The 22,364-nt window shown below is 45.3% G+C and overlaps 1 protein-coding gene across 6 annotated transcripts in view; it reads left to right on the forward strand.

Moving 5' to 3' along the window:
- FNDC1 (fibronectin type III domain containing 1) overlaps window positions 1-20,317 on the forward strand; it is an 84,433-nt gene extending 64,116 nt beyond the window's left edge. For 5 of the 6 annotated variants that reach the window (XM_081294243.1, XM_081294244.1, XM_081294245.1 and 2 more), the window contains 9 exons: window positions 582-644; window positions 2,152-2,313; window positions 3,733-3,963; window positions 7,163-7,271; window positions 12,341-12,420; window positions 15,257-15,286; window positions 15,998-16,159; window positions 17,444-17,566; window positions 19,517-20,317. In XM_081294243.1, coding sequence (XP_081150369.1) covers window positions 582-644; window positions 2,152-2,313; window positions 3,733-3,963; window positions 7,163-7,271; window positions 12,341-12,420; window positions 15,257-15,286; window positions 15,998-16,159; window positions 17,444-17,566; window positions 19,517-19,632 — 1,076 coding nt within the window. In that variant the 3' untranslated portion in view covers window positions 19,633-20,317. The remainder of the gene's footprint in view (window positions 1-581; window positions 645-2,151; window positions 2,314-3,732; window positions 3,964-7,162; window positions 7,272-12,340; window positions 12,421-15,256; window positions 15,287-15,997; window positions 16,160-17,443; window positions 17,567-19,516) is intronic. The other variant, XM_081294247.1, reaches the window with a different exon arrangement.
- Window positions 20,318-22,364: the final 2,047 nt, after the last annotated feature.

Below are 22,364 nucleotides of genomic sequence, written 5' to 3' on the forward strand. Positions count from 1 at the left end.
AAGTTGACCTCCTGAGTTGGTGAGAGGCTGGGAGTTAGAAGGGCAGAGGGCACAGAGAACCTGATTGGTGCCATTTGCCAAGTTAGAAGCTGGAAATAGCCCTACTTCTAGAATATTCCAGAGGCCAGATTTGAGGGGTGGAGGAAAGGAAGATAGATGTTCAGGGTCCACAGGTCACCTTCCCCACAGCCTCCCACTCCTTGCAGCTCTCAGTGCTCCTGTGACAGGCTTGTGGCCTCCCGTCAGCATCCAGGAAGCCAAGGCAGGTGCACTGAGGGGGCGGGAGGACAGCAGAGAGAGCTCTGCACATCTGGGAGGCAGAGCGAGGGTGCACTCCTGATCAGGAGGGCGCTTGGAATGTCCTTTCTGAGCCCAGGGGAAAGAAGGCCTGGGTTCCTCTTTGGTGTTCTGATGCCCTTCCTCCTGGAAAAGCTGAGGTGACCTGATGTTGACCCGATGTTGGTGGCCTGTTTCCAGCACCTGCTGGGGTGAATGAATTATTACGCCCTGGGGCCCAATTCTGAGAGAGCAGTGAGAAGACCCATGAGCACCTGATGACCTGTCCTTCTCTCCCTCACTAGATGAATTCTCGGGCCTGGACACAGAAATGCCCACGGAAGAGGCCTACGTCGTATACGATGAAGGTACAGGCTGATTCCCTAGACACATGGACACTTGCCTTCCCCATCCCATAATCTGGGTTTAATTGCTGTGATCTCCTTGGCAATTTCCCTCAGGGCCAGCCCTGGGAAGGTGGTTGCAGCCCCCACCCTTTCCAAGTGACCCCAAATGTGTATTTGATCTAAAGAAGAACAGCATGCTCGATATGCAAATGCAGCTGCCAAATAAGTCCTCTGAGCCTCCTCTTCTCTCCCTTCAAATCCTCTTTCCCTTTAAGAAATTTTGGAGCTGCTGTGCCCAGCCTTCCCCGCTCACTTAAAACCCTGTGGTTTGATCTGTGTCCAGCCTTCTCTTCTGGCCTTTCTTTCTCACACTTTCCTCTCCTTTCGTTTCTTAATCACATAAAGAACATCATGCTGTATATGTGTTGATTTCTTATCAAAGAATCTTTACAAGTAAAGGTAAAATAAAAAATACAAAATGCCTTGGACAGTACCTGAACATCTCTGGATAAATCACAACTAATGCAGTAATTGTTCTTAGGCTTCTGGGATTGTCTCCTGGGTTGAGGAAGTTGTCTCTGCAGCTGAGAAGTTCAGGAAATTTGTCCCCATCCCATGCTGAACTTTGACATCTGGGCTCCGAGGGTTCTGATAATGGGTCTCACCTTGCATGTCATGGCCCATAGCCCCAGTGGTTTTAAATCACAGCTGTGTGTGAATAGTGTCACCTCTGATGCTTTATTTATTCATTATATTATTATATTATTCATAATAAATAAATAATAAATCCCACTACCATTTTCAAACAAACAAACAAACAAAAAACTTAAAAGGCTGTTATAAAGCAAAGGAAGGGGGCTGGGGAGATAGCTCAGCTGGTAGAGTGCTTACCTTGCATATGCAAAGACTTGGGTTCAATCCCCAGCACCACAAATAAGCAAACAAACAAAAAGAAAGCAAAGCGAGGACTCCTTACACCTTTGGAAGTACTAAGTGTCTTTCTTATTGACTGAGTAGGTGAAGTGTGGGGGAAGAGTTTTATTTTCTTTTTTAAATATCAAAAGATTAGTTATCTGAATGGCATTAATCTCACCCTGCTCCCTAGGGGGCAATAAGTCCATATACAGAAGTCATATTTTAAAAAAATTCACGTTTATCTTCTGATGTGGTATTTTATTGGCTCTAGCGGGAAAAGATGCAGGTGGGTGACAGCTGTGGGCAGGTAACAGGAGCGTGCCAAGCTGGTTGAATGAGTTACGGGGTCTCTCCAGCTCTGATACTAAAACCTCAATTTTGTGGCCTATGTATTTTTTTCTTTTTCTTCCTCTGTTTTTATCTGAAGGTGCTTTTCTGCGGAAATTGAAATGAGGAGAGAGGGTTTTTTAGTGGAAACAAATTATGTTTAAGCAGAGGAACCATTTTAGATGGCGTGCACGTGCACAGGTGCACACACTCAGCATTTACAGTTGACAGCAAACAGTGCCCCTTTCCGGAGGTGCCCAATTACAAAGCCTTCAAATCCTTTCAGATTATGAGATTGAGACCACAAGGCCACCGGCAACCACCCAGCCCTCGACCACCACCCAGCCCTCGACCACCGCTGCCATACCAAAGGTCATCCCAGAGGAAGGCCCTATCAGGTCCTTTCCTAAGGAAGAATTTGATGTGGCCGGACAGAAACGATTTGTTGGTAAATATAACTTCCTTAATCTGAGAAGCATGGTTTTTAACTTTTGCCCTTTGAAGAGGAGTGGAACTAATCTCTGGGCTTGGCCAAGTCAGTGCATTTTGAGAAGTTTTCCCGAAGCAAAGTTTCCACTGGGGTAATTTAGGGAGTCGTTCCTGTTTACAGGAATGTGAATTTGCTTTCTGCAAAATTCAGAAGAGAAGAAGTGGGGGGAACAGTTGGGAGCCCAACTGAGAGGGTTTAGGAGGCTTCTCTGTGTAGACCCAGAGGGAGCAACACTTACAAATCACCAGGACCAGGGAGCATCACATATTTAAGGTAGTGGGACAAGATTTCCCACTAGGCCTTGTCTGCACATTATTTGTTTGTTCAATTCTTCCTGAAAGATTGCAGCTCACTGAATGCAGCCACTGGCTCGATAATATCACAGAACCAAAGCTATTTTTCTTATTTTCTATAATTTTCATTAGCCTTGAGGAGTTGGGATCTAGAAATTCCTTTTTTCTCTTCTTTCTCAGTAATTAAAACAATTTCAGCGGGCAATTCTACGTTGCTAAGCTGTGTCTCATTTTCCTCCAAGTCTTCTTTTCCCATGCCCTTAATGAACTTCCCTGATGAGACAGTTGGATTAACATGTTACTAAGTGGAGACAAGCAACAGCTTAAATTAATATCACACTTCCCTGTTTCCAAAACAAGTGCTCTGCCATGAGCAGAGAACATGCCTTGCCAGCCAAGATGTGGTGGCGGGGTGTCTAAGCCATGTGTACTTGAAGAGCAAGGACACCCATGTGAGGTAGCATCCCTGAGGCCAAGGCCAATGCCGACTTTGCCCTGCAGTTCCATGGCAGAAAGAAACCTGCACTCAGGGCTGTTATCAGCTCTGCCTCAGAGCTCTTCTGGAGGTTGAAAGGCTGACTATTGTCTGGCTGTTTTCTCGTGTCTGTACCTCTGTAAAGCAGAGTGGCCCACTCCCCGACACTTCCTGGTGAGATCCACAGACAGGCCCAGAAGGCCCCAGGAGAGTGGAGGGAATGAACTGTGGTGAGTGAATGCTGGTTAACTGTAGGTGGCCCGACTCACACTTTTCCAAGTGTTTGGGAATAGAAATGGCAGAATGCCACAGGCTTGTATGACATTGAATTATGGCCTGGGGATCTTTCAAAATCATTTTGAGGTCATCGTCATCAATGCTGGTGGGCAATAGAGCCTTTGCCACCTCCAGACCGACAACTACAAGCCCCTGGGTCCATTAAGGAGAGCGAGGGGTGTGCTTTTGAGTTTGGCTTCAGGACTGAGGGCTTGGAAGCCTCTGTCTGGCAGGAGAGATGGAGTTGGGTCTGATTCCATGGAGCAGACACTGCGTTTCTGCTTCCAGAAAAAGCCTTCAGCAACCCAACCAGGTATCTCTGCTCTTTTCCAGCTCCTTATGTGACGTACCTGAGTAAAGATCCATCAGCCCCGTGCTCGCTGACTGATGCTCTGGATCATTTCCAAGTGGAGAGCCTGGATGAAATCATTCCACACGACCTGAGGAAGAACGACCTGCCTCCTCAGCATGTACCCCGCAACATCACAGTGGTCGCCATGGAAGGCTGCCACTCTTTTGTCATCGTGGACTGGGACAAAGCCACCCCTGGAGATGTGGTAACAGGTGTGTCCTAGGCACATGCTCGGAGTTACACTGATTTATAGGTGGGAAATACAGACAGTAAGGGGTGCATAGATGAGTGGACAGATGCACAGATGGATGTTTTGTTTCAATGCGATAGAGGCCATGATGAAGCCTTGTGGGGTGGAACAGAGAACACTGGGTGGAAGTCAGAGTCCTGAATCCTAGTGCTGGGTTGGTTTACGTGACCTTGAGCTAGCTGCTTTATCTCCCTGGACCTTGATTTCCTTACCTGCAAAGCATTATGTCTCCAAAATTCTATAATCCTGCAAATGGCCAGCAAGCTGTTTGTGAGACCAGACCCTCCAATAAGGATGATGGAGATGCTTCTCCTAAAATGCAACTCTACCTCTCGCCCTCGTTCCATGCCTGCTGCCTTCTTCCAGATCATCTGGGGTGATTCCCAGCTCTGATGTGGGAACTGGGCAAGTTCTGAAGGCCTTTGAGATGTCCGTGAGTCCTGCCAAGAATATACTTGAAGATAAATCTTTTGAATTAAGTTCTTACAAATATAAAAATAATATTTTCCTTAACTATTTTCCTCCTTTGCGTATGACGCCTCTGGGCCTGTGAGCCCAGGGGAGGAGGGCATAGGCATGCAGCTGTGTGTGCATCTTGGACGGGTGGGGGCGGTGCCAGAAGTTGAAGCTTGACGTCTGTCATTCTTAGGCTGCTGTCTTTCATGTAATTCTAAATTTCTAATGCATTTTCTTTAGGTCATCAGTGTTATCTTTTGAAATGAGAAAAAAATGTTCAAGAAAACCCAAAGAGCAATTTCTCTTATGGGATGTGCACAGGGGCCCAAAAGCCACAGTAAGGGACACAAGAGATAATGCCCCTGGAGATTTCTGCCAGGTGTAGCTGAAGGGTTGAGGGTGCAAGGAGGGTGCAGGGTTAAGAAGTTTGGGTGTAACTAACAGTGCTGTTCACTCCAGCGTGTGCTGAGACCGTTTCTGTGAAGTAAAGCATTTTCCTAGCAGAAAGCAAATAAATCAACAGAAGGATGAGATCTTAGAATCTAAACAGCCAGACAGTGATTTTATTAATTGAATATAGCTTTATGAATGGCAATTTTTTTTAAGCAAGAAAGTAAACATACAGAAATGATCATTGAAACATCTTATTTTAAGCAATTTAGCTTTGATCTCTTGCTTACTTCAGGTAAACACTAGTGAGCTCTGAACCACTTGCTTCTAAGAATCATCGGTTGCAGGATGAGAGCATCAGCCACATCCAAGGTGCCACCAGGGCTCTTGTGGTGAAGAGGCCTCAGGGAATTCCCAGCAGATGTCTCTGGGACTTGACCCAGACTGGATTCCTGAATTGCCCCGTGGGGCTGTGTCTCCTGTTGCCTTTGGCAGAAGAAGTCACTGTCACACATTCCACACTCCCCAAAGCTCCTGAGACACTCAGGTCCTCCCATAACCTACTCCTAACCCCAAACGATGCCAGGGTACCCCAGTTCTGATGGCTCATGATGTTAGCATAAGTGACAGAGCTGAAGTGTGAGTGGGGATCTGGGCACAGCGCAGTTTGGTGCCTGGCACCCCTGAAGTACGGAGGAAAAACAGCAGGTCCCAGAAGGCTCACAGAGAGCAGGAGCCCTGCAGCAGTGAGCCAGGCACCGGCCCGTCCACCTGCAGAACAAAGAAGCCAAGCAGATGCCTACAGAAGGCCCCCAAATACACAGAGCATCCCATGACTGGGACCCGCTGCAGGGCTTCTGGACTTTTGTGGGGACGTGGGGTTAGGGTGCAGGGCTGAGTTTCACTTTCCACCCTTGTTTCATAAGCAGCCGCCGAGTCACTATGCAATAAGGTGGCATCCAAACAACAGGAAATCCCCAAGAGTCAGCATGCCCACGACCAGTCACTTCCCCAAGTCCCTTTCACAGGAATTGCTCTGTTAGGAGCCATTCCATGGAGATCCCAACATGATGACCTCAGCTTTTCAGGACCTGCCTATCAACTTCTGTAACTGGTTTAGTCTAGAACAACAGAGAAATGAGGAGGTACACTGTGCTCAGCTAATATGTTAGCAAAACCCTGAAGACTGAAAATCAAGACAGGAGGATCTGCAGGGACCAGCACCCCACAGGGGAAGCACGTGTTTCCGATACAAGCCAGAGATGAAGGCGAACAAACTCTGCTGACTACTGTCAGAACCAAGTGTCTAAGGCACACACATGACTCTGGATCCACCCCTGGGAGGGTCACTCTTATATGTAAGACCCCTCCAAGCACATGTGTCTTGACTTCACTCTCGTCAGAGAAAGAGGGTGTTTTGTGGAGAGAGCAGCAAAGGTTGTCAGTCGGCTTTCCAGACAATCACAAAATACCTGAGATAATTACCTTACAAAGAGAAAAGTCTTGGTTCATGGTTTCGGTGTTTCCACTCCAAGATTGGGCGGATCGCTGCTTTGGGCCTCTCCTGGGGTGCTGGATGGCAGTGGCAGAGAGTGCCTCTCAGAACACACTGCTCACCCATGACCAGGAAGCCAGAGAGAGAAAGTCAGAAGGCACCCTGCAGTCTAGGGTCTCTCGGCCACACACCCGCATCCAGCACTCACGCCAATGTACTTCATTTTATGTGAAGGACGCTGTGCATGTCTCTACCAGGACATTTTTAAATGCTTTGTGAGGTACTTCTTTTGTGGTTCTGGGGATTGAACCTGGGGCCTCACACAGGGTAGGCAAGGGCTCTATCACTGAGTTATAACCCTGGTGTCCCCCACTTTTCTTTAATTTTATTTTGTGGCAAGATCTTGCTACATTTCTCAGGCTAGCCACAAACTTGCAATCCTCCTGCCTCAGCCTCCCAGGCAGCTGGGATGACAGGTGTGTGCCACTGCACCTGGGTGAGCTCCCTGCTTTCATCTCCTGCTTCTTTTTCCTCTGTGTAGTGAAGACTAGATGTAATTATTTCAAGAAGCTGAGGAAGGCCAGGGACTGGGAGAAAATAGAGAAGTATGGAGCCAGCAAGGCACAGGGAGGGCCTTCATTTTGCTGTTCCCGTCTGGATTCACCAGAAGGTGTCACAGTTATGTCTTGTCCTGACCCCGGTGTGGCTTGCTGTCCTCAAAGTTCCCCACAAAGCTGTATGGATCGCCTCCTCCCTGACACACCTCTGGTGTGACTTAGTTCCTCCATGCTCACCGGGTTCTTCCTGTCCCCATTCCCAGGGTACTTGGTCTACAGCGCATCCTATGAAGACTTCATCAGGAACAAGTGGTCCACTCAGGCTTCCTCTGTGACTCACTTGCCCATTGAGAACCTGAAGCCAAACACAAGGTATGATGTGTCAGCCACACAGAAGCAGAAAGGAGGTCCGTGCACAGGGTCACAGGTGTCCTGTGGTTGAAAACAAAAAAGGAAATGGTTAATCATGATATTTTTTAATGACCGTATTGAATTCTCTGTTTAGTTCTCACTGATCAGTGCTTTCCAGGGTGCCGTATCTTTTTTCGGAAGTTACTGTGTATGTTGTAATTGTTAGGTTATTGGGTTTGAATTTTATTCCCTATTTTCCTAAACACCACCTGCCATTAGGGAAAGAAAGGGTGATCTGTGTGTCAAAGGGGAATTCAGTTTCTCTCAGTGTGGTGGCCTTAGGAGCACAACCCTCAGCTGACATCAGGTGGAGCAGCAATTGCTAAATACTGTGGTTAACTTGTGCTCAGACTCTTCGATGTAGAAGTTGAGACCATTCTAGGAAGAAGCATTGCCATGAGTGAAGGTTACAAAGACCTCTTCATAAAACTGGGGGATGGCTGGAGTGTCAGAGCACCATTCTGGAAGCCCAAGTTTATAGCACAGAGGAAAATGGGCATAGTGGGTTGCCAGGGTACAAGGAGATGGGAAGACCATTCATTTCCCTCTTACACTACCTGGTTTCTGTGGTCATGATCAACAGAACGCTTCTCTGGTGGGTGCACATGCGTGAAGGAGCTAGCATGTGCTGTCAAGGGGTGATGTGCTGGTAAAGTAGCTATCTGGGGGGAAATACCCCTGGTTTATGCATCCTCCGATTTCTGTGGTATAGACGCTCCTACCCTGGCCAACTTCCAGCTGTCAGGGGCCCTAAACAGTTAATGTGGGGCTCCCACAGGCCAGAACAAATGTCTAGGGCACAGCACAGCACTGCGGTGTGGAGCCAGTGGGCTTAACAAACTCAAATGGCATGAGTGCAGATCTGGGCTCCCTCCCATCTAACAGAGAAGGCTGGAGCAAAACGCTCATTAAACAGAGCTGCGCTGCAGAGTTTAGAAGCTGGACAATATCCATGGGCACTGAGAGGCTTCTGAACTAGCAGAGAACTTTCCTCAGGACATCTTAATGTGCCTTTTGGGCTCACTTGAACCGAGCTTCCATAAACCATTATGCATTTCAGGGTTTGGCAAGTGAAAACCAAGTAGTAAAGCAGAAAACTGAAAAAGCACTTTTCTTGAACTTTCCCTGGTAGTAATGAGAAATTGGTTAACTAGGGAAAAGAAAACCAGCCGAGTTAGAGACAATGGGGTGAACATCTTTTTCATGGTGTGCAGAGTGACAGTGCTTATACAGCCCGGTCACCAAATCTGACACCGTCCAGATGGTTTGCCCCAGAGCCACTTGCCATGGAACTGGAACCCTGTCTCCGGGTCCCACTCAAGTCCAGTGTTGTTCACAACTCCTGCAGCCACACTGAAGTGGAGTCTTTAATGGTGTCAGGAGGTGGTTACGGGGCATGATGGGTTATTCATTATTTCAACAAGCATTTCCCAGAGTTCATGCATCAAGCTCTTCCTGTGCGTTTGCTTTGGGCGAGACCACCAAATTAGGAAGGCAGGAGCGTGGGGTGGGGTTAGGACGCTCAGACCCTCATGGAGCTTCCAGTCCTGTCCTCATGAAGCGTGGAGTCTGGTGGGGAAGTCAGATGTTTATAAACAACGAGCGTTTGTCTCAGGATGCCGCCAGGTGAGTTGGGGAGGCGGTCAGGTAAGCTTCCGCGCAGAAGGTAGATGTGCAAAATAGAAAGCAGTTGAGCTGGGGAAAAAGTGAGTGGGGTGAGGGCAGTCGCTGAGGCAGCAGGAAGCCCCAAGGCACTGTTCTGGGGAGAAGGGGAGGCTCAAAAGGAGGCGGGGCAGGGGGAGAGGAGGCTGCACAGACAGTGCAGGGCTCCCCATGCAGGTGCCTGAGAACAGACTGCAGCCCTGCCTCTTCCCCTCCACCCCAGGGTGCAGGTTCTTCGCTCCTGGGGTGGAGGGTGCTGGCGGAAGGCCATACCCAGCTCACCTTCCACCACTTCCCTCAGAGCCTCCTGAGCAGCGGCTGATTTCTGCAGCTAGAGGGTGATGTGGCATGAGCACACTTATTGTCCCGCATCACACAAGCTGTGGCTCCGAGGAATCAGGTGTGGTCCTGGTGTGCAACCCACTGAGAGACGTCGTCCCAGTCCCTGGGGAAACCTGCCTCGGAGTCACCATGGGAGAGACAAGAAGTTAGCCCCTCACAAGTGGAGCCAGATTCCACCTAGGAGGGTCGGTCAGGCTGCTTTTCATTGCTGTGACCCAAATGCCTGAGAAAAACAGCTTCAAGACAGGAAGCAGAGGGAGAAGAAGAAAGGGGGGAGGACAAGACACACCCTGCCAGGTGCACCCTGTGACCTGCTCCTCCCCTGGGCCTGGCCGCCTGTGGTTTCCACCACCTCCCAATAATGTCATCAAATCATGCATCCATCCATGTGGATTAATCCATTGATGACATCAGAGCCCTCATGATCCAGTTACCTACTAGAAGCCCCACTCTGAACATTGCTGCACTGGGCACTAAGCCTTCAACACATGAGTCTTTGGGGACATGCCAAATCCAAACCATAACCAGGGGAAACATTTGATCCTTGTCTTTCTGAGTCTGGCTTACTTTGCTTAACATGATCTCCGGTTCCATCCATTTTCCTGCAAATGGGATGATTCCGCTCTTCATGGGCTCATTAATACTCCATTGCATACATATACCGCATTTTCTTTATCCATTCATCTGTTGATGGACACTGAGGCTGACTCCACAACTTGGCTATTGTGAATTATACCAAGATAAACGTGGGGTGCAGGTGTCTCTGTAGCATGCTTACTTTAATTCCCTTGGGTATTTACCCAGGAGTGGTACAGCTGGATCACAAACTGAACTTCTATTTTTAGTTTCCTGAGGAACCTTCATGCTGATTTCCATAGTGGCTGCACTGATTTACATTCCCACCAAAAATATATAAGGTTTCCTTTCCCCCAGAATCTTCACCAGCATTTATTGTGCTTTGTATTCTCGATGTTAGCCGTTCTGACTGGCAGTTAGAGAAGAGAGAGAGAGAGAGAGAGGAACAAAGGGAAAGGAGGGTGGGGAAAGAGAGGGCCATGGTGTGGACATGATCAAAGCATATCATTTGCATGTAAAATATGCCACAGTGAAACCCGTTACTCTCTATAATTAAAATGCAATAGTAATAATAGAAGCCAGAGCCTTATCATCAGCTTTGGTTGTTTATAAACTGGATCTTGTTTTTGATTTGAAGTGACCACAATCTACTCTGTTGACTACACTCAGTCCCAGTTACTCTTTGGAGGCTGCATATTTTAAATCCCTTCTTACAGTACAAAGATTTGTCACCAGTGAGGCTATTCAAAAGAGGTGCCAAAACTTACATAAGAAGGAGAGGCTTGGGCTGCTTTTGTTGCTTGGATGAGGCAGAGACTATTATTTGGAGTATGAAATAAATATTTTAGTTAGTAGAAAAAGTTTAATGTGGTTTTCAAAAATGGAAATTTTACTTTTCCCCCCAATTTCTTGTTGTTTTCCAGCTCAACGTGTTTCCATTTACTTTGACTCAGTAGTGAAGTTCATATGGAAATGTCTTTGGATTTGGCACATGTGGGAGGGTAGACTTGGACAGCCCTTGGGTTTCAGTGGTAAAACAAAATTAGTCAACAAGCGACAGTCCCCTAGCATGTTAGTTGTCCCTCCAGTTGCATGAGGAGCTTGGAACAGGGTATTAGGAGGGATCCAGGAAGGGCTTACAGAGTTATTCATCAGAAATGCTCCTTGTAGCTGCTGAACGTCTCTTTCCTTGTGTTTAATTCCTTTCTTTGAGGATAAAATAATCTGTGAAATTTTCCCAGGATCGATGATGTATGCCAAGCTTGAACTGCTGCAGGGTTCTGCCCTTAAATCATTCGGTGACTGCTGGATAGGGGTGTGCATGCTGGGGAGACACACTGCAGGGCGGATTGAGATTTTAGAAAAATATGTTCTTAATTGTGCCTATCTGTTTTTAAAGAATTGACATTTAGAAATGAATACACCTAAATGAGTTGTGAATGACTTAAGAAGACTAATTTTACCAAATGGCTTTTCTCTGCTGGTTAGTCAAACCACAGGAAAATATGCACTTGTACTGTGAGGTGAGGGGCCACCCTAAGCCTCTGTCGTCCCACCACACAGCAGGCAGGCTTGCTCCCGGGCAGCTGGCAGGTGTGACAGGCCTTGAATGTAAACAATACATCTTTCAAAACTTGAGTGCATTTGAGTTAGTACATGTGCTCTGTGTGCCTGGAAAGATAAAGAATTTTGGAGCACTTCAGAGTGACCTTCTTGCTGGCTAAAAGTCAGAGAAAAAGACTCTCCAGGGAGCAGCTAGCCGCCACTCGAAGGGATGTTTTATCCCTCTTTTCACCTATAAATGACAGTGAGTTGGGAGAGCCAGAGTGACACCTGGAATCCCAGAAGTGAGGATGTCACAGACACTAAGAACAGTGGGTCATGACCCTGGAGCTGGTCTCCAGGACTTCTCGACCACTGCTTCTTATCTGCTAATCCTCTGAGAGTGACACTTCAGATGCCTGGAGACTCAGTCTCCCCAAGATGAACTAGATGACACAGTTAGTGTATATTCCAAAATGAAGCTCAACCCTGCAGCAAAGCCTCTGTCTCCTCCTTTTCCCCACCCACACCCCCTTCCTGGACTTGCTTCTCTTTCCTTGGGTGCAGAAACTCACAGCTGGGTCACTTGTAGCGCCATCCGTTCCTGGCTCCAGAGCCACCCCCCAACACTCCTCCTGCGCCCTAGACATTGTTTTCTTGTTAGTTCTGACTTTTTGCCTCATGGCCATTCTGTTCCAATTTACCATGTGTTTACCTTAACCATATGATTTCAAAAAGCTATTAAACATGAGAAAGTTCAGAAAAAAAGACAAAGGTCACAAGTGATGTGGGCATTCATAAAGATGGGTCTTCAAGCCTGCCAGGGAGTAGGAGCTCAGTAGTTTAGAATCTGCCTCATCATTCCAAAGTCAATTTCTCTTTCAAAAGATGTTTTCTTCTGATTTCAGGTACTACTTTAAAGTTCAAGCCAAAAATCCTCACGGCTATGGACCCATCAGCCCTTCAGTCTCTTTTGTTACAGAATCAGGTATGGGCAACTTCACATTCTCATTGTACTTCTCTTGGAAATGAAATTAAAGATCTAGAACTATAATTACCACAGGGTAAAAAGTAAAGAAGTAAAACCCTTTTCCATTGGATGAATTCATACTGGATTTCCCTTTATAAAGTCAGCACTATTTTTTTTTTCCTGCTACTTTAAAATTTGGAATGAAACTAGAAGTAGTGTTCACTGGTTCTCTGGGGAACACAAAAGTCAATTTCCAATGAAAGGAAGGAAAAAACCTAGTTTTCAACCAGGTGGGGAAGATAAGTTTGAATCCATGTGTACAAAATGTAGTTTCAGAGTTGGTGTGTGTGTGTGTGTGTGTGTGTGTGTGTGTAGCTGATAAGTATCTATGCCAGTTGGTCTGAGAGTTGCTTCTCCAGTTAGCCAAGACCCTAAGACCCAGGGTCCCCTCTAAGGTCTAAGATGTCTGTTCTTAATATTAAGAGTTAATTAAGGTATAATTAAGGTATTATTCAGTCTCATCAGCAATATCACTTTGGAGCATGTCCTCACATTTTGGGATGCTAGTGGGCAAAGTTCTCAGGCCTTTCAATAAATGTTCCTGTGGCCTACAGTCTGAGGCCATGCGTGCAGGGATGGCCCACAGTGACCATTCTTGGGTTAGTGACTTCCTTTTTCCATGTGGGAAGCCAAGCTAAAGTTCATACCAAGCCAGGCTGAGCCAGCTCTGACCCACATCTTCTGGCTGCCATTTGGTTAGATTATTTCCTATATGTTACTTGATTCCAGAAAATCTGTCATTAAAAGATATTTTAAGTGTAATGATTTAAAATCTACTGGATCAAAATATGTGGAAAAAATGATCTTTTATGAGAATATGCTTTATGTTGGAAATGTAGGCAAAAGACCCCAAAAGCGTTTTCACTTATTTCACACAGGAAATGTGTTTGCTAATGTAGGGAATGTATACGTGTTCACACTGCATTTCCTAAAATCAAAGTGGGCCTTTGGGACCAGAATGAATGCAATCAGGTGGATCACGAAAACAATTCAAATCCAAGAAGCTCAGGTCTGAAATGTATCTGAAAGTAGAAAGTGACATGCTGGGAATGCTATTTCCAGGACTCTAACTAAAGTAAACTTCTGAAGGTCCATTCTCTTCTGCCCTCTCTACCCAGCAAAGGTCCGGCCTATCCTTTGTGGCCTCCGAGGGCAGGTGAAGAAGATGAAGGCCCCACCCCAACCTTGAGCCCCAATCTCTGAGGATAGACCTAGGAACCCCATTTCAGTGAGCTCCTGGGAGACCCTAACACACTTGGAGTTTTGAATTATTTGCTCTGGTCATCTTCATTTTATTCAGTCTCTATATTAGGGTCTCTCCTTCATTTTGTGCTACCCTACTGAAAATGGTCAGGTTACAACAGGAACATACCAAGTAGGTGACGTATGGTATTTGCTGAACATAGTATCCACGAGGTCAGGTGTTGTTGCTGGTGTTCCATATAGTTCCCTATCTTGTCCCAGAATATGTGAGACTTTTGCTAGCAGACTGTTGAAACTGAGGAGCTCAAGAGCAGGAGAGCAAAACAAGCCCTTTCCCTTTAAGCTAGGTGTGTCAGTCTATTTGGTATACAACAGATGATGGCAGAATGAATAGTTTGTACAACGTACAGCACGAGGGAGACTTGGGCATGCCATATTCTTGTGCTGACAGTAGAGGCAGGTTCCATGAGTGTACACATGTGTTGTCATCCATAGGCTGCATCTGCTAAGAGAGCAACTTACTGCATGATAATTTTTTAATAATAAAAAGAATGGTCTGTATCTATCTAGCCCATGACTAGACTTTTTCCAAAGCAGAATTCCTTAAAAGGCAAATTTCATATTCTCTTAAATGGAACTAATTGGACTAAGGCATAGATGGGTTTTATGAAGAGCATTACTGGGGTGTAATGGCCTACAGTAAGCTGCACACAATTAGGCGGTGCTCCTTAATAAGTTCTGAGTTATATTCATATGCATGAAGTCCTCACTACTGTGATGATGATGAGCATGTCCATCACTCCCAACAATTGCCCCTGCTGGGGGGAGGGGTGCAGCCTCCCACCCTGCCCTCTCACACACAGTATGCGGTTCTTTGGCTTCTTTTTTTCACCATTAGTCATTTTGAGATTCATCCATATCACTGTGTGTATAAGTAGTTCATTCTCTTCTATTACTGATCAGTATCTTATTGTACAGCTATGCCATGACTCGTTTATGCAATCCCATTAGCTGTTGATGATCATTGGGGTTATTTCTGTTTTCTGACTCTTGCAAAGATACTATAAACATTCATGTACAAATGTTTATATGAATATGTATTTTTAATTTCTTTTGGATAAATGCTTATGAGTGGAATGGATAGACTACATAGTAGGAATATGTGTACTTTGTTTTAAAAAATACATATATCAAACTGTTTCCAAAGGTAGAGAATTCCATGAGGTCAGGTGTCCATTGTTGGAGTTCCACATAGTTCCCTCTACCTTGTCTCAGGGTATTTGAGACTTTGCTACCAGACTTTTGAAACTAAGTATCGAATTATTTTGTAGGCATCCCAATATCAAAACATTATTTTCAGAGACCCACAACTTTTATGTAAATAAAAGGATAGTTAACTAGAAAAGAGTATTTCTCAAAAGGGAATAATTAGAAAATAAAAAACTAAGGGAAACTTTGGCATATAATAAGTAACATTTATTTTTTTCTGTATTCCAGTTTGGTTACCCTCTTTCAATTACAATAAATCTTTAAACATTTACACGATTGTGAAACATGATACAAAGTCAATTATTTCTTTTTCATTCTACAGATAATCCTCTACTTGTTGTGAGGCCACCAGGTAAGTCTCTCTTTCCGAGGATCTTAACCTTGTGGTCATCATATTCCCTAACGTGAGATTCCTGTGATCCCTCACAAAGAGAAACGCTGAACCACTTTTGCATTTTAATAATTTTCTGACAACTTCCATCTATCCTTGATCCAGGTCTATGGAAAAGATTGACTTGGAAATGTTTTAAATATGCCAAAACAGACAATATATATGAGAAATCATGGAGGAGTAGTCAATATCTATAAAAATGATACTGTGTTTACACCAGCCCTGGGAATATTGTAGAATGCCAAAAAGATACATACCATGAAGTTTTTCTTTGTTTTTCAAACAAACCAAGAAAGCCCTGTTATTAAAGTTCAAGCAGAAAGAGTAGGAGTCAATGCTGAGCGACTTAGGGAAGGATGGTGAGCCCCACAGGATCAAAACAGCCATTGCAGCCAATTTTCCTTGAGGCATAGTCTACCTTTAATTCTGAGAATTTATTGAAACAAAAATACCTTAAATAAATATGATCAGGTAAAAGAACCCCCCAGTTGTACTTTAGTACTTAAAAAGAAGAGGAAAATCCAAAAGGGTGCTTGTTGGGAGGCGGGAAAACCTTGCTCAGAGAAGCCTTGAGGAAGGGAGGGCCCAGTGCATAAATCCACTTTCCTGATACTCTGCAAGAATAAATGCTGCAAGCTCCCATTGCTTAGAGGGTGTACTCTGTGTTATAAGGTGGTGAGCCCATCTGGATCCCGTTTGCTTTCAAACATGACCCTGGCTACACCGACTGCCATGGCCGGCAGTACGTGAAGCGGACGTGGTATAGAAAGTTTGTGGGAGTTGTGCTCTGCAATTCGCTGCGGTATAAGATCTATCTCAGTGACAACCTGAAAGGTAGGTCTTTGAGCATGGCTGGCTCCCAGGTACTAACTTGACCCAACAGGTGTATGGGCATTTGTTGGGGGCTGGACCCTTGTGACCACACCCCCCCAGGCTATAATACAACCAATGCTGTAGGTTCCACTCTGGGGTTGCTAGATTTTCCATTGGCATGCAAAAACATATTTTAAAAAATCTACTACACTTGAGGAATGAAGTCCAAAATTCTGTTAAAAATTTTATAAAGCCTATTTTTGTTTGCTACTAATTGGATAATGATAAATGAGGATAAACTGGAAGAATTGAGGAAAGTCCACCTTCCAGGCTCTGCCACAATCACCACTTTTCAAAGAAAAAATGTAGATGGTGGCACAAATATCATCAGTCCTATTTATTCTGTGTTAGAATAAAAATGGTTTTATCATAGTAGGGATCAAAACAAAGAGTGATGTGAAGACCCAGAACTAGCAGCCCTTCAAAATGCCAGCAGTCCCCAGCTAGTTTTGACTCACCACCTACACCAGGCTGGTTATTTTTTTTTTAACTCACACAACTTTTAATTTTCAATTAAAATTGAAAACTTATAATTTTAGCATATGTATGTTACAGAATTTTCTTCAGCTGGTATATATTTTCCACTGGCCAGTTTTTTAATTTAATTTTTTCTTATTAGCAAGGATTATGTAAAGACAGGATCAAAACAAAGTCTCCCCTTCCATTCCCTGCTTTGCAGTTCTGGGTATCCATGTCTCCCCAAAGCAAATACACACTCTGTGTGCTCTTTGCTTTGGTTTCCACCTTTGTCTTCCCCTGCCTCAGAATTGCTAGGAGGGGTTAGTGGTCCCAGGGTAGGAAGATGACTTGGCCTTCCCGTGCTGTGTGCTTCAGCACCACGGACAGCGTCCCATGCTGCCCTGGGGTCCCCTCCTCCCAGCTATGTGGGAAGACAGCTTCTCCTATTCAAATATACTAATTATTCCAAAAGTGATTTTCTACCGCAGTTTTCTTCATTCCTCTAAAACAATAAGCATAAAAGTTCTCTCATTTATATGTTAAACTCTAGATTGCTCATAGTTTCCCCCTACTGAACATTGTTAAGTATTCAGTGTGTGATCTTGTTGAATCTTTATGAACTTCCGGAGGTTGGTGCCACTATCACCATTTTTTCAGACATTAAAATACAGAACACACAATTTCAATAATGTGCTCAGCTCAAGTGGTCTTAAAGCTTGTTCCAGCTCCTTGGCCTGCTGTGACATTCTTTGAGGAGTCCCTGACCTGTTACGGTTCTTTATGTAGATACATTCTACAGCATCGGAGACAGCTGGGGAAGAGGCGAAGACCATTGCCAGTTTGTGGATTCCCACCTTGATGGAAGAACAGGGCCTCAGTCCTATGTAGAAGCCCTCCCTACCATTCAAGGTAATGGGAACAAATGCTTCTGCCCAGAAGAGAGAAACAGGTTACTAACAGGAGGAGGAAATTCACTGTAGCTCCACCTTTGATTTGCCATCTGAAGGTGGATGTTGGGAGCACTTGGGATCATAAAAATGAAAATAAGGAACCAAGGAATCAAAATACTCCTACCATGTGCTGGGCATGGAGTGAGCCTTGAAGAAACAGGGAGTTCAAAGGGATCTGTGAGGCCTCTCTTAGGGACATGCCCTGTAACTGTGAAGAGCAAGCAGCAAGAAGGTGACTTGGTGAATACCATGCTGAATAGACAAGGACAGGTCGTGTCACGTAATCGTTGTGTGGGCAGCCGAGGTGCATGTCACTGAATTCAAAGGAGGCACCACTTGAGGTGTTAAGAAGGGTTTAGTGTGAGGCAGAGTCTTAAGGACTGGCTGGACGGGTGGAGGGGAGAGCCTTTCAGAGGAGACACGCACAGGGGAACGTACAGAGAAGACAAAGGTCAAGTTGCAAACCCACCAGGACAGGTTTCAGGGGCAGTACACCTGACATCATGGAGTGAGAACATGTATCATCTCAAAGATTAGCAACTGGTAACATGTGACTCTTTCGCTTAGCCCTCTAAGCAAACAAATTAACAGGACAACTAAGTGAAACCCAGCACCTTTCCCCTTATGCATTCAACTCTTCATGTTCTGGTGTTTTCAGGGCATAATGGATACTCATCTAACAGGCTCCTTATTCTGAAAAAAAAAATTCATGAATGGGTATATGAATTACTATGTTCAAAGTAACGGTAAAAAAAAACAAAACACTAAAATCAATGGAACGGTAAAATGAGTGTACCAGGGTCGTCTCACCTAGAGAAACAGAACAATTAGTGTTCATTCATGGAGATTTATTTTGAGGAATCGGTCCACATGGCTGTGGACACTGGCAAGTTCAATGTATGCGGAGTAAGGCAGCTGGAGGCTCCGGGAGGAGACGGTGTTGCAATCAAGTCTGAAGGCTGGCTGGGGGCAGAATTCCTTCCCCTTCCCAGAATGGGGGTGATCAGTCATTTTTATTGACTTTCAACTGAGTGGATGAGGACCACCCACGTTATGGAGGTGATCTGTTTTCAGTCCCCTGGGTTAGATTTTGGCTTATCTAAAAAGTACTTTCATAGAACTCTCTAGAGTAACATTGGATTAAATATGTAGCCTCATCTGGTTGACCATCACAGTAAACATACAAGTATATCACAATGCACAGTGTTTGAAGTCCTTGTCGTGCCCCAGGGTTACAGTATTCTACTGTTTCTGTGACCATGGTCATGACATTGGCCCTGGGCATAGGTACTGATTAATCAATGTGCTCCGTGGCAGAGCGGCAAGAGGTCATTTATTTGGCAAGGTCAAGAATGAGAGCAGTTGTTGAGTTTTCCAAAATTTTGATGAGGCTGGAGCACCCTGCCTGCTTGCAGACAGAAGTGTTCAGAATGCTACAGGATCCTTTTCTCTGAGAGATTTCCTGAAAGATCTAAAAGTCTGCCTGGATTCTGAGAATTAAGCCTTGGCATTTTGAAGCTCTGGCAAGTTGGAGTCTCTCAGCTCAGTGAGGGTGGGAGGGAGTCTCACCCAGTGTTGTTCACCCAGCTCAGGGCCTGCCCTTCCATGGGTGCTCACTGTTGTCTAAAATCACCTTCTTCTGTGGAGAGAAAGGGAGAGGATAATAACCTCTACTCTCTGCTATCTGCGTTATACACATGTGGGGACAGGGTTATCTCACAAATCATGCTTGGGACCTCAGGCTCTCATCATCTCACCCAAAAGTGGCTTCAGTGGTGACACTTGTCGTATGAGCCATTCACTAGAGGACTTCTCTTTAAAAGGACGTTGTAAGGATGAGGATTTTTCCCCTTTGGTTCAGTTGATTTTGACACATTTTCTTCCCTGCTCTTTCCTGTCGCTTTTGCAGGTTACTATCGCCAGTATCGCCAGGAGCCTGTCAGCTTTGGCCAAATCGGTTTTGGAACCCCCTACTACTATGTGGGCTGGTACGAGTGTGGGGTCTCCATCCCAGGAAAGTGGTGACCACAGGATCGTCACACTGCAATTTGACCTGCTCAGCCCCGTTGACTAGTTCTTACCATGGGCTGTGAGCAGAAGGATGGAGAAAGACCGTGTCCCAAGCCCAGATGCCAACTGGGTGTCATGGCGGCCATATGATGGACACTGGACATTTTGGTCATCTTCAGTCTGAAACCCAGTTGCACTTCTTGGCCTGGACTCAGTTTTGTGGAAACTTCACTTCTGCACAATTTTTTGTTTGTAACAGCAGATCTCAGAGACATCTGAAACCAGCAGCTGATTCAGGGCGAGTTCCAGGCTCTAGGCACAAAACTCAAACCCTCCAATGTCTCCAGGGAACAGCGTGAGCATGCTGTGCTTGCTTCATAAAACACTTTCTGTTTTTTCTCATTCTCAACTCCTCCAAAATCAGCTGAATTTAAGCTTCAGGTCTTTTTGTATGCACTAGAACTGAATTACTAAAAATATTGCTAAAGAAAATATATTCTACTTAAGATTTTTTCTATGGACCTACCTACCACTAGACTAAATGCATCCAATTTTATTTGTAAATTCTCAATTTTGATATATATATATATGTATATATGCATATACATATCCACATTTGTCTGCAAAAAATACTGATTCAAATGGCTGAATTTGTACTTGTTCACTTGATAAATGCATGTGGGACTTTTTGGAAAAGGCGTGGTTCATTAACATCTAGAAGTAACCAGGGATGGGTACTCTGCATAGAGTAATGCCAGTGGAGAGGAAGCTGTTCTTCCTGTGGATGGTGCTGGGCTCTGGTGATGAGGAGGAGGCAGAGATGCTGTTGTGAATGAGCGGTGCCCTTGTCTTTGCCAACCAAGTGCCTGCTCTTTCCACACCCAGGTGGAAAGCATCTTTGTTGCCTCTGTTGAGGTGCACCTAGTATGTTCCAGACAAATTGAGAGTTTAGATCCCCAAAGATGATTTAGAGTCTTGTTTTCAAAAATTACATTTCTCTTTCCTTCCTAGCTCAGTATCTACTCCTTGAAATAGAAGCATCTTGCCTCTCTTGACTGTGGCATGAGAGGGTTTCTTTAGACACTTTATTCTCATTCTCTTTGAAATATTCTGCCCTTGCCGTTCACTTGGCTCACCCCTGTCCCTCAGGCAGCCTGATGGAGGGACAGATTGTCTTCTTGCACCAGGCATCAGCCACCAGGGAAGCAGTGGTGGAGATAGCTATAAGCAGACTCTCTCTCATGGGACTGTGGGTCACACCCAGTGGAAGCCCTTTGACGGGCAGAGCGCAGTCCTGGGGGCTGGGGTTGATTATTGTCAGTGATAGCCCTGTGGGGAGGTGAAGCCTGGTAATTCTGAAGGCAGAACTTACAAGGAAACAAGTCATTTTGCAGAGTCTTTGTGATGGGGCTGTGATGGCTGCCATTTTTCTCAGATTTCACTGTCCCCTTTCTGCAGTAAATGACAAGCAAAGAAAAGACAAGCATCTCTCGGCAGGGGAAGGTCCTAGAATCGCTCAGAGAAACAGACCATGTTGACCCCATTTCATTTTGCAAAATAAGTGGGAATTAAGCAGCTTTGGGGTCTCTGCACATGAAAGGGAGATTATGAAAGAAGGAGGCACCGTTCAACAGATGCACTTCCTGATGCCAAGCCAGAGATAGATCTCTAAATATAATCGAACCTTTCTAATAAGCAAACAACTTGCTCCCTTTACCTGTCCCCACTGTCCCCAAATTTCAGTTTGTCCTCAGCATGCACTAGCCCGCTCCTGAGAGCAGAGAGAGATGCCTGAATGGGCCTGCATGGGGAGAGCTCCAGAGACCACACGTTTCCTGGGGGATAGATAATCCATTAGAGGGCCCAAGAGGGAGACCTTGGGCTGTCCCCAGGCCTGTGTTGGTTTGGGGACAGGCTTTGAAAGAGGTGGTTATTAGGACTCCGCCTGAGACCCAGGCAACTTCTACCAGGCCACTCACACTTTCATATACCACCGGAGTGGTCCTGCCCCTCAAAGGATTTTATGCTTATATTAAAGAAATATAAGTACTTCACTGGCATTCACTCTCACAATGATTTGAGCCCTGTTGGAGACATCTGAGTTGCATTTAATTATAGAAATCTAAAGTTTTACTAAAAATAAACATTTGCAATTTTAGCTGGCAATTACCACACCCCTCAGATGACAGAGCTGCTAAAACCAAACAAAAATCTAAGCAGAGGGATGAAACCAATGGAAGGGTACAGGAAGTGTACACACACGCATAATACATGTGCGTACGTAATGTAGTGTATGTGTGTGTGTGTATACATACGAGGTGATTCCCAGGAGAATTGGTACACACAATCATAGAGTCTGAGAAATCCCATGACAGGCTATCTATCTAAAAGCTGGAGACCCTGGGACACAGGCTCAGTTCAAGTCAGTTCAAGTGCAAAGGCCTCTGAGCCAAGAAAGTCACTGGTGTATCTCTCAGTGTGAGGCTGAAGTCCTGGCAACCCAGAGTGCTGCTGGTAGAAGTCCTGGAGCCCATACGCCACCACCTCGCAGCTCGTGAAGCAGAGAGCTGGCCCACTCTAGAGGTCAGAAGCAGATACAGGTAGAATTTGCAGGGAAAGAAAATATGACCCAATTTGACAAAGAATTTTAGAGGAGTCCAGCCATTATTGGAATGGAGTTCTGGGGTCTGGGCAGAAGAAGATTGTACCCAGCTCCAGGAGAATGAAAACCAATTTGTCTTTCTGTG

Source organism: Spermophilus citellus, assembly GCF_964194105.1.
Source record: "Spermophilus citellus genome assembly, chromosome: 5".
In the NCBI taxonomy this organism is placed as follows: domain Eukaryota; kingdom Metazoa; phylum Chordata; class Mammalia; order Rodentia; family Sciuridae; genus Spermophilus; species Spermophilus citellus.